Raw genomic sequence first — 16882 nt, 5'->3', positions numbered from 1 at the left:
CTCCTATTACGGTACCTTACTAGCCCTATAAGGGACTATATAGGCGCTTATTAGGCCCGGTATCGGGGAGCCCTCCTATCCTCTAATCCTTTTCGGTGGGTATACTCTACCCCTATAAAGGGGTTAGTCCTAGTCTTAGGTAATAATAATCGGGGGGAAGATCTATGGCTACTATAGATATACCGCTTCGGTCTAGCGGGTAATATTAAAGTCCCTAGCTCGGTACTTATACACTTCGCGGGTCTTCTTCGTCTTTTTCCTTAGTAGTCGGTATAAATCGTTAAAGGTATTAGAATCTCTAGTATAGGCCGTATAGTAGCGGGGGCGCCTAGGCTTTATAGCGTTATAGTATCCTAGGCCTTATAGGTATACTAATTCGGGCTTAGCATAGTAGCAGTATACCCTTTTTACTATAGGGTAGCCGTTAGCCTTATAGCCGAAGTATATATATTTATAGCACCTTAGGGGGCTAAGGTTAGGATTATATAGTTTATAGATATAGCTACCCCCTTTAAAAAGGAGGGTATTCCGGATAAGGCTTATTATCCTTTCCGGTAAAACCGATTCGATAAGGAGAAGCGTTACCCTATTAATACCGTAGCGGGGTACTCGCTATTATACTTAGAGAGTTTTAGCCTCGGGATTTATATCTTATACGGATACTAGTAGCTCTTTTGCGGATAAGGCGTTAAAGACCTATAAAGGGATAGCCTTAGCGAGCGTAGGGTAAGTATATACGGCTAGGGTAACTCTTTTACTAAAAGCCTTCTTAATCTATTACTCCTTATAGGTAGTCTACCACTATACCCCTTCGGTAAAGCTAAAGTAGATATCTCCGCTTAGTGGCTCCTGTGCCACTATAGCGTTAGTTTAGGTAATTATAGCGTTTATAGCTTAAATAATTTGCTTTAGGGTCCTAGCTCTAAGAGGCTAGTCTTCGGGGAGGGTTCTTTAGCGGATAATTAATTTTCGGTAATACCTAATAGGGATTATTTTAGGCGGGACGGGGTCCTATAGCGGTACCACCACGGGAGCCCGGGCTATAATATTAGCCTAGGTCTTTTTTATACCGTTTATTCCTTTCCGGAGTTCCTCTCGGATAACGTGGCGGACAGAAGCATATAGGTATACTGATAGTAATATACCGGTATTATTACGGGTACTATATATTGTCATTAATTCCTTTACTAGCTTTATAACCTACTTAATCGTGTTCCTATTAGCTAGTAAGGCCTAAACTTCTGCCTTAATCTTAGCTATTCTCGGTTCCGGGGGGCGTAGTAGTCCTTTTTTAGTCTTATATCGGTTCCGCGCTATATCCTGCCTCCGGGGGGGGGGGGGCGCTTATATTACGAAAGGTAGGTCCGTTATAAATTCTATATAGTTATGGTCGGAATAACGCTATTCTATGATTCTTCCAGCTATACAGTAGCGCCGGTATTACGGTACCGGTATAATAGTATCCCGGGAGAGAGGTAGTAGTTATAATCTCTGTCTCGGTGGTTTTATCGCTTTTACTCCTATTATGCGCCCGTGGTTAATAGGCGTGTCGAAATTGTTTTTTAGGTAATATTCCTATAAAAGCCTACTAGAGAGGTAGCTCCTATAGCCGTCTAGTAGTAATAAACGTAGTAAACCTACTATATCTGCCTTTACTTTAGTACGGGCGTTAAAAATCTTTTTAAGCTACTCTACGGCTATTTTATTAAAGGTTTAACGGTTTTTAAAGGTAGTAAAACGCTAGCTATTATAGTTATCTAGATCTATAGGAAACTATTACTATTAGAGTAAATTTGCCTTAAAAGTAATAAGCGGAGGTAAAGATTAGCCTTTAGCAGAGATATACTTAATAATTAAGCTTTCGATCCGCGTACTAAGCGTTTTAATATAAATACTCCTCCTTTTTATAGACCCTATTACTAGGCCGTTTACTTTTTACCTCTTTTATATCCTTATTTTATTTATATTATATGATTATTATTATTATTATTTATTACTCTGCTCTCGCTTAGCTAAGCTAGGCTAGCTACCTAGGTAATAGTCCTTCTCTAACTTTTAAGGGGAAACCGTTAGTAGATAAAAACCCCTGCGCTCATATTATATAAAGAAGGTCTATTATATATAGCCGCTACGGTATCGCTCCGCGGCCCTATTCTTATCGCTATTCGAAACCCGGATCTTACCTCCGGGCTAGTAGCTAATAGGGGTTAGCTAGTTAGTTTGGTAAGTGCCGTGTCGGGTCGTATACGCCCTTAGTACGCTACCACTACGGTTACTCGCCGCCGTCCTTTCCTTTATTCCAGATCCGGCGAGGTTATTATCCCCTTACCATAGTACCCTTTATACCCTCCCTTCCTTTTATAAGAGCGGGGGCGCGCCTACCCCCCCCCTTACTCCTTCCTTTATTTATTATTTATTCCTAGACCTCCTTCGTATGCCTGCTATTTATAGTAGCCTTTATATAGTTATATACCTCCTTTTTTCACGCTACGTAGGCTCTCTGGGGTAGGCGCTATAGTATAGGCCGGGCGTGGCTGCTATTCTCTAGTAGATATAGTAACTTATAGGGCTAATCTACTACCCCCTTTTCTTATAAACCTCCTTTTTTTCCTCTCTTTTTTCCTCTTTTCCTTTTTTCCTTTTCTTAAGCTATTATTTTTAAGGTAAGTTTCGCGTAGTCGGTACGGTATATATATAGCCTTAAAGTACTCTTACACGGTGTCCCCTAGTTCTATTCGGCTATAGTATAAGATATTCTATAGGGTCCCGGGTTATACTATCCTCGCGCCGGTAACGCTCCGCCCCCATAATACCCGCCTTTGTCTAACTCTCCTACCCCTTTAGATACCTATTAATAAGTCCTTTATTACTAAAGAGGGAGCCGGTTCCGGCGCCTATAAGGGTAAAGGACCGGCTACCCCCTAGTCTTTAACTATAAGTCCCCCGCGCTTTTATCGTAGCCCCCGCTTTATACCCTTAATCTGTATTCCAACCCAGTATATTCTAAGCCTACCCTCCGCTTATCCCCCTATACCTTTTATATTATATTATTAGCCCGGGGTTACCGGGCCTCGCCCTATTAAAATCCGCCCGGTAAGTAGTCCGATCGCGTCCTCGCTACGCCCCCGCTTTACCTCCGCTTTATACTACGTTCTACTAACCCGACTTAGGAGCCGGGGCTTATTATATAAAGTATATTAATAGTAACCGTAGCACTTAAGACTACGCCCCGGTTTATCCCCGCTACGCCCCTATTACGCCCTCGCTCCGTTAATCCTCCTATTAGATCCCCCCCTCTTACTATAACGCTACTAATATCTTTATCGCCGCCGCTATCGCCGCCCGCGATACGGTAACTCCTTTTATAGGTTTCCTATTCTCCGTTATACCGTGTATATTACGTCCTTATTACTAACCCTATTATAGTACGTCTATAAGTATTAATAGGCCGCTATCTGCTAAACCTATACCCTCCGTGTATACTATGCTACTCTTTACTAGGCTAGTAATATAAGTATAGTTATAGTTACTACGCCCTTATAGTGTTATAGTAGATACGCTTATAACGGCGAGATATTAGAGGCTATCCTCGCCTACCTTGTAAGTTACCCCGCGCCTCCTATATATTAACCCTATTACTAATATATATCGCAGAATATCCTTATCCTATTATCGGGAGACCCTATGACCTCTATTACAGAGGATAAGAGTAAGGGTAAAGATAAGGGTATCCTAGTAGATAGTAGAGTAATTAGCTCTAATAACGAGTCCGATAAGTAAATAGATAATAAGGAGGAGGAGTAAGTAGGTGGGGTATAACGCGGCTATAGCGCGGCTATATAGCGGCTATTAATAAATATCTTACTCGCCCTTTACCTATCTTCTTTATAGCCGTCTTTATTTCCCCCGTATATATACCCGAGGTTCTAGCACTACGGGGGCTTTACTACGCCTCCGATTCTAGTTATTATGCTAGTCGGAAGTCCGGAAGGCGCCCGGTTTATAGGAACCACTTCGCGACCTTCCCCGCGGTCTCCTTACTCCGGAGCGCTAGGAGCTAGTCCTATTTTATTACTAGACGCGCGCCCGTGTTAGCCGAGAGGCGCTCTCGTATCTCCCCTGATATATCCCGGCACTATAATGCGACATCTCCTTATATTATATTAGAATCGCGGTAGAATAGCCTTAATTATCGGTTACTTAAATAGGTTAAATAATTCCTATAAAACTTTAGCTATAACGCTCTTAAGATAATAGCTCTTAATTCGTTTACCTTTTATAGTCTTTAAGGAGGCATTGTTAGCTAAAAAGCTAGCTATCTAGCCCCTCCTTAGAAGATATATATCGTTTTAAGTATATAAGATTTTCTAGGAAAATCCCTTAACCTAAAAGTAAGAGGGCGCGAACCCTAATATAGTCTATACTAATACCTAATTAGTAAAATATTATTCTTAAATAAGCATAAGCCGTTAAAGATACCGATAAGCGATCTTCTTAGGTTAGCTACCGTTAAAACAGTTATAAAGGGTGGTTCGAGGTATACCCTAAACGCGTAAAGCGTGCTAAATACTTATACCCTACCGAATATCGTGAAGAGTAAGTTAAATATCACTTTCCGTGTATTTTAGTATAGTAAAATAGAAGATATCCTTTAATTAAGCGATTTTTAATATTATATTAATATATTAACGCGTTTTTATTTAAGGTAGTGGGTTGGATTAGAGAAAAATAGGTGGGCTAAATTAGGGGGGTGGCCGGATTGGGGTGGTCTGACTTAGTATATTCAGCGCTTGCGGCACAGAATGTTTTGGCTATATAGAACATTTGGGGCTGGGTTTATTTCAAGGTGCTAACCTGGCCAGAGTTTAATGCGGGGAATATGAGAAATATCGATGGCGGGGTGAGGCTGGACTGGGCTTGTGTCTTTGAAGTTGCGCTAAACTACATACCTTATGGAACAGAGGCCATCGCCTCATAGGGAATAACTACCGACGAAGTACCTAAGTATGACTACTTATTCGTGGTTGCCTGCCCTCCCATTGCCTGGTACGTATTTCGTACGAAGTACGGTACCTTTTTAGTAAGGCATGTATATCGCCGCCCACATTTACTTGCACCTAACGTCACTCCGTTTCGTCTTTCTTTCTTACCTGGTTCCCACAGCCTCTACCAAGCGAAAGTCCGTCGCTTTCTTGACAACCCAGGTAAGGTGCCGACAACAAATGCACAGCCCGACAGTGCGAAGCCCGACCCGAAAAAGGTGAAGATACGCAACGATGTTGCACATATCCTCTTCTCCATTGCATTTTCGAGACTTGCCCCGTTCATTGGCACAGCCATAACATCCTCCCTCATCATGATGGCCCCGTTGTAGAGCCCTCTGTCCAACTGGCGCCACTTCAGTTGCCTTCGTTCTTCAACTTATATTGGGGGCTGCCTTGGCTAACAGGAAAATAGTCACGAGTCTAGAAAAACTCCCGTCCCATCCTTTGATTCCACCAAACCTCGCATTCGTGTGGTAGTTTATCAGCTTCTGAAGGCACACATATCACCGTTGTCTGTGATTCCCACCCCCGATTGCCAGAAGCCTCCCAGCTTAGACTGCTAGTTACGCTAGCTAAACTGCCGCATGCTGTAAACCTGGTTCCAGCAGTAAATCCGATTTATCGCGCTGCTCATTCCAAGACACGGTTATATTTCTTTATTCCTTTGACCGCAACGCCCGACCTTCTGTGCTACCCGAATACCTATACGAAGCTTTGCATTTGGGCAAATCGCAAATATGGTAGACACTGACACGAACTCTCCGACATGGAAGTTCACTCAGTAGGCTCTTTCCCCTTCCCTTTGGACTGCGCTGCGTTGCAAGGCCAACAGCACAAGGTTCATTTTGACCCGTTTCTGACGAAAGCCACCAGGTGCTTTGGCGACAAAGGTGACGTGGAGGACATTACAGAGGGTTCGTGAGGTCTCTCTATTTCACCATTATCCTTGATTCGCGGATTAACAAGCTTTATTTAGCCGATATAATCTCCACGGTTGAGTTCGATCATACTGGGAACTACCTCGCGACAGGAGACAAAGGAGGTCGCGTCGTGCTTTTCGAGAGAAATGAAACGGTACGTTGAGTGTTGGACTGCTCTGATGGGGCCAGATATCTGATTGTCGAATGCAGAAGAAAACGTGCGAGTACAAGTTCCACACCGAGTTCCAGTCGCATGAGCCAGAGTTCGACTACCTCAAGTCGTTGGAGATCGAAGAGAAGATCAACAAGATCAAGTGGTGTCGGAGACAGAACGCATCTCATTATCTCCTGTCGACCAACGACAAAACGATTAAGCTTTGGAAAGTGTTCGAGAAGTCCCTCAAGGTGGTTGCTGAGAATAACCTGTCCAATGACCTCACCCCTGGCGGTCTAGCGGGTGGCGGTGGTGCTCCGAGACCACTTCCCCCGTCCCAGTTCCGAAATGCGAGCGATCTCAAATTACCCCGCCTCACCCACCACGACACAGTAGTCGCCGCTGTGCCACGCCGCACCTACGCGAATGCCCACGCCTACCATATCAACAGCATATCGGTGAACAGCGACGGAGAAACCTTCATTAGCAGCGATGATCTCCGGATCAATCTCTGGAATCTGAACATCCAAGACCAAAGCTTCAACATAGTGGACATCAAACCTGCGAACATGGAGGAGCTCACTGAGGTGATCACCGCCGCCGAGTTCCACCCGCAGAGTTGCAACTGGTTCATGTACGCAAGCTCCAAGGGCACAATTAAGCTGGCGGATATGCGAGAGAGCGCCCTCTGTGATCAGCACGCGAAGCGTATGTCGACGGTCGCCCCCCCCCCCCCTTTTTTTTTCTTCTTTTCTTTTGTTTACTTTTTTGCCCTCTCATCCTCGCTGTTCAGGCCATATCTAATGCTTCTCGCAGTATTTGAGCAAGAAGAGGACCCGTCGTCGAGGTCCTTTTTCTCCGAGATCATCTCTTCTATCTCGGATGTTCGGTTTTCCTTCGATGGCAGATACATTCTTTCACGCGATTATTTGACAGTTAAGATTTGGGATATCAACATGGAGCGGCAACCCATTAAGACGATCCCCATTCATGAGCATCTACGGCCTCGTCTTTGTGACACCTACGAAAACGACAGCATTTTCGACAAGTTCGAAGTGGTCTTTTCAGGAGATGCCAAGAACGTTATGACGGGGAGCTATAACAACAATTTCATGATCTACCCATCGGATCCAGAGAAGGAAGTTGAGGTAGTTTTGCAGGCAGACAAATCGGCATTCAAGGCTAAGAAGGTGGGAGTTCCCACGCCCATCAACACATCGACGAGCCCGACATCTACCAACGGCAAGAAGGGCGGTTCACGCGCTGGTAGTCCTGCTGGAGGACAGGGCCAGCGGATGCGTAAAGAAACCGACGCCGACCAAATTGACTTCAACAAGAAGATTCTGCACATGAGCTGGCATCCATTTGAAGACAGCATCGCAATTGCGGCCACAAACAACGTGAGTCGAAACCCGCCTCCTGAATGGGTACCCCTCTTCCTTTTTCTCTACCCTGTTCACGCTAACGAGTGTTCCCGATTAGTTATTTGTCTTTTCCGCGCTGTAGCCTTACTTAAACGACCAAAGTAACTCTGGCAGTCCGCCTAACAGTTGACTCGGCGGGAGGGAGGGGAACCTTTGCGTGAGCGTAAAAGACACGTACATGTTGCATACCTTCTTTTGCAGCCAGATTCATTGAGCGCACCAACAACCCGGAGCCCCTGGCATGAAAACGATAGCATCAGGGCGAACCGACCCCGAGTCATAAGTTGAACAGGTCGGCATGACGCGAGAGGACACAGCGGCCAAGCAAAGCCAAAATGCCTGTGGTGAAAAGTGATGTTTCTCTGGTGAAAGGTTTGGATAATCTTCGCCGAGGAGTAATTCAACAGGGCCAGGCTCAGCTTTGAGCTGGTTAGATTGACTGTGGATCGGTGGCAGGCATAGCCAGATGGGGATTATAAAGAGATCCAGTTGCTTGTAAACAACTCAGTACCCGCCATCGTGTCTACCTAAATACGTACTGGGGCGTATCCCGTGATAGGGAAATTAGAACAGGGACCAACTTGGTCCGCAGAGTTTGTCGAACAGACCATAGTCTTTTCGATTACGTAACGGGCCATTGCCTGTCAGATAAAGCGTCGTTAAAATCGTCATAAAATAGGTCAAAATTAATTAAGGTAATTGTGTATAATTATAACTGTGTCAGACCGTTAGGTAAACGCTACTACCGTATTTTATATAGTGCAGATTCTATAAGCGTTTACCCGGAATAAACTCTTAGTAATCCGGCCTATTACGGAACCGAAAAGACTATAGTCTATTCGATATACCCCCTAATCGCCCTAAATATTAGTTAGGCGATTAAACTTATTCGAAATCGGCAGATAATCTAGCTATATAATCTATTCGCTATAGCCGCCCTTAAATTTATCCTCTAGGTCCTTTAAATATTCTATCCGGACTTCCTCTAGCTATTTCTGGTATAACCGTTCCCGTATATCTATCACGCCTACCTAGGACCTAAATATCTTAAATTTCTCGCCGTATATTATTAGCTGGTCTACTACTATTTCCGCGCTTATAACGTACGTTACGAGTATTTACCCTTATTCCTTTACTTAACGCACCTAGTGGCCGTGGATATCGATATAGCGGAGGCGCGTTATTAACGTGCTATTCTCTTAATTCACTAATCGAATCGTCTAATTATTATCGTATAAGATCCTTAATTCCGGATCGTTAAGTTCTACTCCTATACTAAGTAATAGGCGTTATATAAAGATACCCTCTTTTATACCTTATACTAACGCCAATAGCTCTGCTTCCGTTATTGATATCGTGACCGTATCCTGCTTATTAACGCGCCACGCTATTATACCGCTAAATAAACGTATCACGTACGCTTAGCTACTCTTTCGATTAAGGGTATTATCGGTAAACGAGGCGTTAGTGTAGATTTCGATAGTATCGCTACCCCCTAGTTCTAATATAAACGATTACCTATTAATTAGATAAAGGATTAGATAGTCGGCGGCCTTATAGTATATAGGCCCTGGATTAACGTTAAACCGGTATAGTCTAGATACTATAAACGTGATATCAGGCCGCGATATCACTACTATATATAGTATAGATCCTATCTTCCGTTAATAGCTTTTAATATTAGTTAAGGTCCCTAAATAGGATAGTAGTTCTGCGATTTTAATTAGGTATATTAGGTAATAATTACTGCTATACTTACTATTTAGCTTTAATAGGCATTCTAACTTAGCTATATAATCGCGTTACGATAACTAGATTTTACGGGTAACGCGGTCGCGAATAACCTTAATACTAAGGAACCACTATAGAGGATCGCTACCTTATAGGTTATAGTAGCGTTATAGTATAATCGCGTAGATACGGCATGAGAGCGGTTTCGGTAGACGGTTATATAACCCCCCTTTTTAAGGCTGCCGGATCCACTGCCTAAATATATATAAAGTATAGGCTCAGGATATCCCTATTAAGGGACTATTATTTAATTATTATCCTCTTTTATAATTACTTATTCTACGTTTAAGGTATCTTTCTAGTTTAACTTACGTTACCCTAATTATAATAGTGATTACCGATTTACTTCTTCGCTAAAGGTTATAGCGGTGTTAGTTATATTTTGGTTATATATCGTGGTTTTGCTAGACTACCCTCTTTATCTGACCTTTATCTTAACGATCTAGTGCTACTACGTCTTTATCTAGTTATAATATAGTACTCGGAGGCGGATTTATTCGGTGTCCCTAAAGTGTTCTGACCCTGATTAGAGTAATAGAGGCGCTTAAGGGAGGTTCCGGCCCTCCTAAACAGACTATTAATTAACGACCGCTAAAGGATATAAAGATAATAACCGAGGAAGGATTTAAGGCTTTAAGACCGAGGGGAGATTTACCCTAATAGATTTAGAAAAAGAAACGACTATATAGGTAAGATAGAAAGCACCGTTAGTATTTTTAATTATAAGACCCGCCGCCGCGAAGGTAGTAACTATAGGAATAGAAGAAACCGATTAGATCGCGATAGAGTTAGATTCCGGATCTAGAATAGACTCGATAAGGGGTTTATAACCCTTATTACTAATTAAAATAGACTCTTGCACGATAACGAAGAAAAGATAAGACCGCTAAGAGTAGCTTACCCGGATTAGGCTAACTAAACCTTAATAACCTAAAGAAAATACTAATACTAAGCGTAGAAGCGAAATAATAAGACCCTATATAAGGACCCGATAGTCTAATAGATAAGACCTTTACGGACCCTATAAGTAAGGTATAATACTTTTTCGTAAGACTTAGCGTATAATATTACTAATATTAATATCCGTGAGTATAACCCCTTTACTAATAAGTAATCTCCTAATCGTATAGGGCCTTTTCCTTTAAGGTAAGTTAGAAAAGATTAACCCCGAAGATAAATATCACGGAGTAAAACCTAAGACTACCCTCTTATTAAAGACCTTATTACTCTTATTAAGATAAGATAATATATATAATAATCTAGCTAGTATTTAGAATACCTATAGGATCTTCTTACTAGACGATTAGTTTAAAGAACCTTTCCCTAAACGCCCTAGCCCTATTATTATTATTCGCCTACCCCCTTATACTTATACCTAAAATATTATAGATACTTAGATTTAGCACCGCGAGCCTAACCCCGTTATCGTTATTAGCGACTCCGATAACGAAGGTCCCTTACCGGCTATTCCCCCTATTCTCACGCCCGCTACTTCTACTACCCCTAATTAGGGGAACCACGATATCGGGGCTATAACCTTACCTCCGCCCGCTCCTAGGCCGACTACTATATCTACCGCGGCTCCGATTACTACTATTTTAATAACTACCCCTAATACTGCCCTTATTTCTACCCCTAGATTAGCCTTTAGATCTGCCCCTGCCTATAAATCGACTACTACTACTACCTAGCCCGCTTCGAATACTCCTACTACCGCCGCTACTAAGCGTTAGTAGCCCCCTACTACCACTAAAGACCTAATAAAGCTACTATAAGCCCTGATAAGCCGTAACCGAGAGAGTAGTATCCCCGAGGTCGTTAAAGCCCTACCTCTACCACTACTATATTAAGAGTACCCCTAAATCCCCTTATTACCAGAGCTCCCCGTTTTAGTAATAAGTCCCTCTCCACGTTCTTTTACTAATACGATAACTATACTAAGCTTAACCGCCTTAGTAAAGTCGATAAGATTACCTATATTAACCTATACACGGATACGGCTATTCGTCCCGCTATCGAACGCCTAGTTAGAGAGGTTTAAGCCGATAAAGGTAGTTAGTTTAATCTAGTTAAGAAGCTTATTAAAGAGTACTCTTATCTAGATCCTAACTATTAACTTAACTTCTTTTACGAGGTTTATTAGCTTCGGGTGAAATATACGACGTATAAGATTAATAGTAATTATTAGGTTAGGGACTTATTATAATAAATCACTATCTAGAGGGCTAAGGCTAAGCGGGTTTAAGGTATTATTATTAAGGACTCCGAGCTTTATAGTATCGTCCTTACTATTCTATATAAGGATATCTATATATTTATCGCTAATAAGCTTAAGATTCGAGGCACCAACTTAAGAAAGATAGTTAAGAGCTATAGGCTACTTTCGGAACTACTACGCGAGTAGACTACGGATATCTAAAAAGCGGAGGGTAAGGCTATAGATAAGGACGCTATACGAGGCATAGCTAAGTCTAATTAGTCTAATAGTGCTACTTTCTAACCTATTATCTTAAGGCGGCCTATTATAGTCTAGGAGTCTATAGCCTCTTAATCGGATATAGATAAGCTCGCCGACCTCCTCGAGAAGTTTACTATTTCCCTTATTTATAATAGAGCTAAAAGGGTTAGGAGTATTATTACCTAAGTGCTCGCTCTATCTAAGAAGATAAGCACGGGAAAAGTCTAAGCCCTCCTTACTTTAAAGTCTAATCTAAAGAACGCCTTTTATACCGTCCTTAAGCACGCCCCTTAGCCTATAACTACTACTTTAATACACTTTACCGCCCCTAATTAGGCTAATAGTGCCGCTTACTAGCCTAATAACGCCTAGTATACCAAGGAGATATATTACGGAGGACCCCGCCTTAGATATAATAACCGATATAACGATTACTGCCTAATCTAGTAATACAATAACTGCCTAGGATAGTAGAGAGGTGCTTAGAATAACTGCTAGCCCTTACTAGCTCGCTACTACTACTACAGTTAAGAAGGGCACCGGAGAGATTACTACCCTATCCTAATTCAAGATAATGCCTATAACCTAGTTAAGTAGTAGTTCCCTGAGTATTTAGTTATAGATTAGATTAGTACCTGGGTAGCCTGCCTAGAGAGCGAGCTACAAGTTAACGAGTATTAGCTATACCGATACCTTATACTATATTAGCTAGCCACTAAGCTTTATAGCCGCTTTAAGGAACTCGTAAACCTTTATATTAAGACCTTTTAGCCTGCCACCCTTCCTTATAAGACTAAAGAGACTAATAGGCTTATAATTAAGTATATAGTTAAGCAGGCATAGAAGTAGTAAGCCGGTTAGAGTAGTTAGATTAACTAAGCTATTTAAGCCTTAAGAGTTACTAAGGTCACGGGGTCTATTAAATTTATTACGACTAGAATATACGCGGAGTCTATATCTCGACTCACCCGAACCGACCCCTAGGACCCTCTTCGTATTACTAAGAGCGGTAGAATTAGTAAACCTATGCTAAAAGTAGCTAGTTCCCTTAATTAGGCTATTTAATATACCCTATCGACTCCGGAAAGCTCCTAGAGGGTTATAGAAATAGTTAATAATACCGATATAGACGACGGCCTAACCCCTAATTTAATAGCCCCTATATCTAGGCCCACCGTTTTAATCACTACTACCCGGCCTGCCTCGCGAGCCTTGGCTTAAAAAGATACCCTTAATTTATTTAACTAGGAGGCTATCGTGTAGAAAGTCCGCGAGAAAAGCCTAAAGTACCTTTTAAAAATAGAGGTTAAGGTTCCTATAGTTTACCTCCTCTCCACTAATAAGGCTATCCTTACGGACTATAAGGAGCTGCTAAAATTAATCGGTAGCTAGGTAAAGCCTCGTAAAGTTATCCGCTTAACCCTTAAAGAGGCCTTTTTTACCGACCCCTTACCCCTTAGACCTAAACCCCCTATATAGTTTACGAATACTATAACCGTAGCCCCTACGCCTAACGGTGCCCTATTTATCACGCCCGCCCTAATAATTAATAAACTAAAGCCCCATACGGTTTATACGAAGTATATAACTCTATGGGTTAGCATAACTAGGCGAATAGCTAAGTCCTGCCCTATAGAGAATCGGTTTTACGTAGTTATTAATATAGGAGCCGTCTTTAATACTATCCGGCTTAACCTCGTAGAAAAGCTAGGATTACGGAGCCGTATCGAGAAAAGTAATATTATAATTAAGGGGATTAACGATATAGATAGGGTAAACTATATAGGCTATCTAGAAAAGCACCTCTAGATTAGGGACTAGTATAGAAAGGTTTATTTTATAGTAATCGAGGGGATAGAGCCTAGAATACTACTTAGCCTATTACTTTTACTCGATAGTTACGCCTCTTTTACCTATAGGGATAGATAGATCGATATAGACTTCGCTTACAGGGATACCTATAGTATTATCCTAGTTACTAGCAGAGAATAAGTCAACGACTACCCTTATAGGTAAAGCTAGCCTAAGTATAAAGAAAAATAAAAGCGGCGAGAAGAGGAGGATATACTAGATCTAAGTATCGGGTAGTAGGGGGAGGACGGCGTCCTTTATAGTTAGTCCGGGGCCGCTACCTTAATATCTTAATATCGAGTAATAATAGGACTAGCGGTTTACCCGATTAGGGGGCGAAGGAAGAGGAGAAGGAGAAGGAGGAGAAGAAGAGCGACGACGATATTTTCTTTTATTTAGATAATAAGGACGCTACTGCTTTAGTCGCCTTCCTATTTACAGAGGAGGTAAAGCCCTTAACGCAGAGAATTTATATAGCCTTAAGGGCGATACCACGAAATTAGGCCCGAGGATATAAGAAGTATATTATAGAGGCTCCTTATATAATAACTACGACTATATAATAATAACTAATTTATACTAACCACTTATCTTTTTAGACTTTTCTATATTACTATTAGCCTAATTACCCTAATAGCCTTTTAGTACTATATTTTCAGAAGGACCGGATAATATAGGATAATTCCTAGATAAGAGCGCTCGAGGTTTTAAAGAAAGAGGAGGATAGTATTACTAGTATAGCCGCGGTTACGATAAAGACGCTATAGTAGCCTAAGAGGAGGAAGTCCTAAGATCTCGTTAAAAAAGCGTACTATCCCCCTAATCCCGAAGGCGTCTTTATAATATAGAAGCCTAAGGCTCTTAAGGTTTACCCTCTTAATAATATTCCGTTTAATAGAAGTATCTCTAATAAAGACCCCTACTAAAAGAAGAATATCCTCGTAGAAATTAAAGAGGAAGACTAGGAATTAGAAAATAAGCGGTTTATTAGTCTAATTATACCGAAGTTTTTTAAAATTATACCCTATTCGCGCCTTATACCCGAAAGACTTAACGCTATTCTGGAGACCCTTAACCACTTAATCCCTGAAGAAAAGGAGCTTCTAATAAAGATTCTCCTAAACTAAGAGGTAGCTATTATATAGAATTAGACTAAGTACGGCCGCCTTAACGAATAAATAGCCCCTTTATAGAAGATTCGGGCGGTTTCTTATAAGGCGTGGTAGGTAAAGGGGATTCTTATCCATAAGGCTTTAGAGTCTATAGTTATATAGATAATAAAGGACCGCCTTAAGAAAGGTATAATCGAGGAGAGCTATATAGCCTACTATAACCCCTAATTCCTAGTTAAGAAGAAGGACGGTAATATCCGGTTTATTAACTGGGCTACTAAGATTAACGTAGTAACCCTTTAAGATACCTTTATACCGCCTAAGGCTAATAGGTTCTCCGAGGATTTCGCTATATGTAAGCTTATATCCCTCTTAGACCATTTCTCCGGCTACGATTAGGTTATCCTTAATAAGGAGTCTTAAGATCTAACTACCTTTACGACTATTATTAGACTTCTTAGGATATATACCCTTCCTTAAGGGGCTACTAACTTAGTAGCCTAGTTTATACGTATTATACCCCGTATCCTTTACGACTTTATTCCCTAGTACTATAGACCCTTTATTAATAATATTATAGTGAAAGGACTAATAACTACCTACGAGGATACCCTAATTAGACCTAGAATTCGCTATTTTATAGCCGAGTATGTTATTAGTATCGATAAAGTGCTTTTTAACGTGGAGCTAGCTAGAGGTATTATCGTAGGTATTAAAAGCTAGTAGTATTAGAAAGTAGCTATTATCGTAGGCTATATCTACGGTACTAATAGTTATTCCCCTAAATACGCTAAGATCGCGAAGGTCTAAGAGTAGGAAAGGTATAATATAGTCTCTGATATTTATTTATTCCTCGGTCTTATTACCTTTTACTAAGTCTGGATTTATAAGTTAGCTATTATCGCTAGACCCCTAACCGACCTACTATAGAAGAATACTGCCTTTAAGTAGGAGGAGCCTTAATAATACGCTATAAACGGCTTTAAGAAGGCCTTTACTATTACCCCTATCCTAATCACTATCTATTACGGCGAAGGCGTAGGAGTTATCTATTTTATCGTCGATATTCGTATAGATAGATAGGGTAGAATCCTCGGATAGTACGTTAAGAATAAAAGAGCCGCAGCACGGTACGAAAGCAGTTGTTAGTCTCCTACGGAGAGGGTTTATAATAGATCTAAGAATACTATAGCTAATAGACTCTCTCGGATACCCGGAATACCCTCTAAATAGACTAATAATAATACCGAAGGAGACTTAGACGATTTTATAGACGATAGAATCTTTCTTATAAAAGCCGAGAAGTAGTTTAACGACCCTGCCCTAGCTAACGATATCCTTAATAAGGACCTTACCTAGAGTTAGTTTTCCCGATAAGTAGCTACCTCTTTAACGACCTTTCGCGTGCCTAGAGGAATAGATCCTAGGGAAGCCTATAGGGTTAAAGATAAAGCTACCCGTGTATTCCTTAAGGATAGACTACTATAGACCCGAGCAGCTAAGGCCGATTCGACTACTAAACGCTAGATTAACGATAAGAATACCTAGGTTAATATAATTAGGAGAGCCTACGATAAATACGGATACCGAGGAAAGCAGGGCACTTATTACCGCCTCGCCGCTAACTACTTCTAGGATAGTATCTATAAGAGTATTTAGAGGTTTATTAAGTCCTATTCTAAATACTAGGCCTACCGTAGTCGTTCCTAGGAGGATCCCCTAATCGCTATAGGCCTATCCGAAACCGCCTTCCCTTTTACCTAGGTTAGCCTAGATATTTAATATCTCTAAGGGTAGTATCTTATAAAGACCCGCTATATAATTATAGGTTAGGTTAAGGCTTAACTGCTAAAGAAAAACACGTCTAAGGCTATTACCTTATTCCTATAGGGAGATATAATCTATAGGTATAGGCTTTATATAATCCTCCTTATAGATAGAGGTCTAGAGACTAAGGCTTATATAATCGAGCTAAACCGTTATTATAGAATTACTCGAAAGCTCGCCTTAGCCTATTACCCCCGCGCTAATAGCCTTAATAAGGTTAGGTATAAGGCTATTACCTACGCTTTATCAATTTAATCGAAGCTTTACCCTAAAGCCCTTTACGAGATCCTTCTAATAGTC

At 41.2% G+C, this 16882-nt stretch overlaps 1 protein-coding gene across 1 annotated transcript; it reads left to right on the top strand.

Annotated features, from left to right (window-relative positions):
• The first annotated feature begins 5544 nt into the window (after positions 1 to 5544).
• Positions 5545 to 7644, top strand: SODALDRAFT_214141 (protein phosphatase PP2A regulatory subunit B). The gene is made up of 6 exons (XM_028607296.1): positions 5545 to 5826; positions 5919 to 5959; positions 6022 to 6119; positions 6176 to 6827; positions 6936 to 7519; positions 7602 to 7644. Exons 1-6 carry the CDS (start codon positions 5783 to 5785, stop codon positions 7623 to 7625), a joined length of 1443 nt encoding a protein of 480 aa, XP_028464854.1. The 5' UTR covers positions 5545 to 5782; the 3' UTR covers positions 7626 to 7644.
• The last annotated feature ends 9238 nt before the right edge of the window (positions 7645 to 16882 follow it).

The sequence above is a fragment of the Sodiomyces alkalinus genome, assembly GCF_003711515.1.
Source record: "Sodiomyces alkalinus F11 unplaced genomic scaffold SODALscaffold_8, whole genome shotgun sequence".
NCBI classification, from domain to species: Eukaryota; Fungi; Ascomycota; class Sordariomycetes; order Glomerellales; family Plectosphaerellaceae; genus Sodiomyces; species Sodiomyces alkalinus.
This window is presented reverse-complemented; position numbering and strand designations above follow the sequence as displayed.

Bases quoted from the DNA above. Each gene is read 5' to 3' on its own strand.
- SODALDRAFT_214141 (XM_028607296.1), top strand. From the start codon at position 5,783: ATGGTAGACACTGACACGAACTCTCCGACATGGAAGTTCACTCA. The intron at 5,960-6,021 runs GTTCGTGAGGTC...AGCTTTATTTAG, and splicing joins CGTGGAGGACATTACAGAGG to CCGATATAATCTCCACGGTT. The intron at 7,520-7,601 runs GTGAGTCGAAAC...GTTCCCGATTAG, and splicing joins CAATTGCGGCCACAAACAAC to TTATTTGTCTTTTCCGCGCT.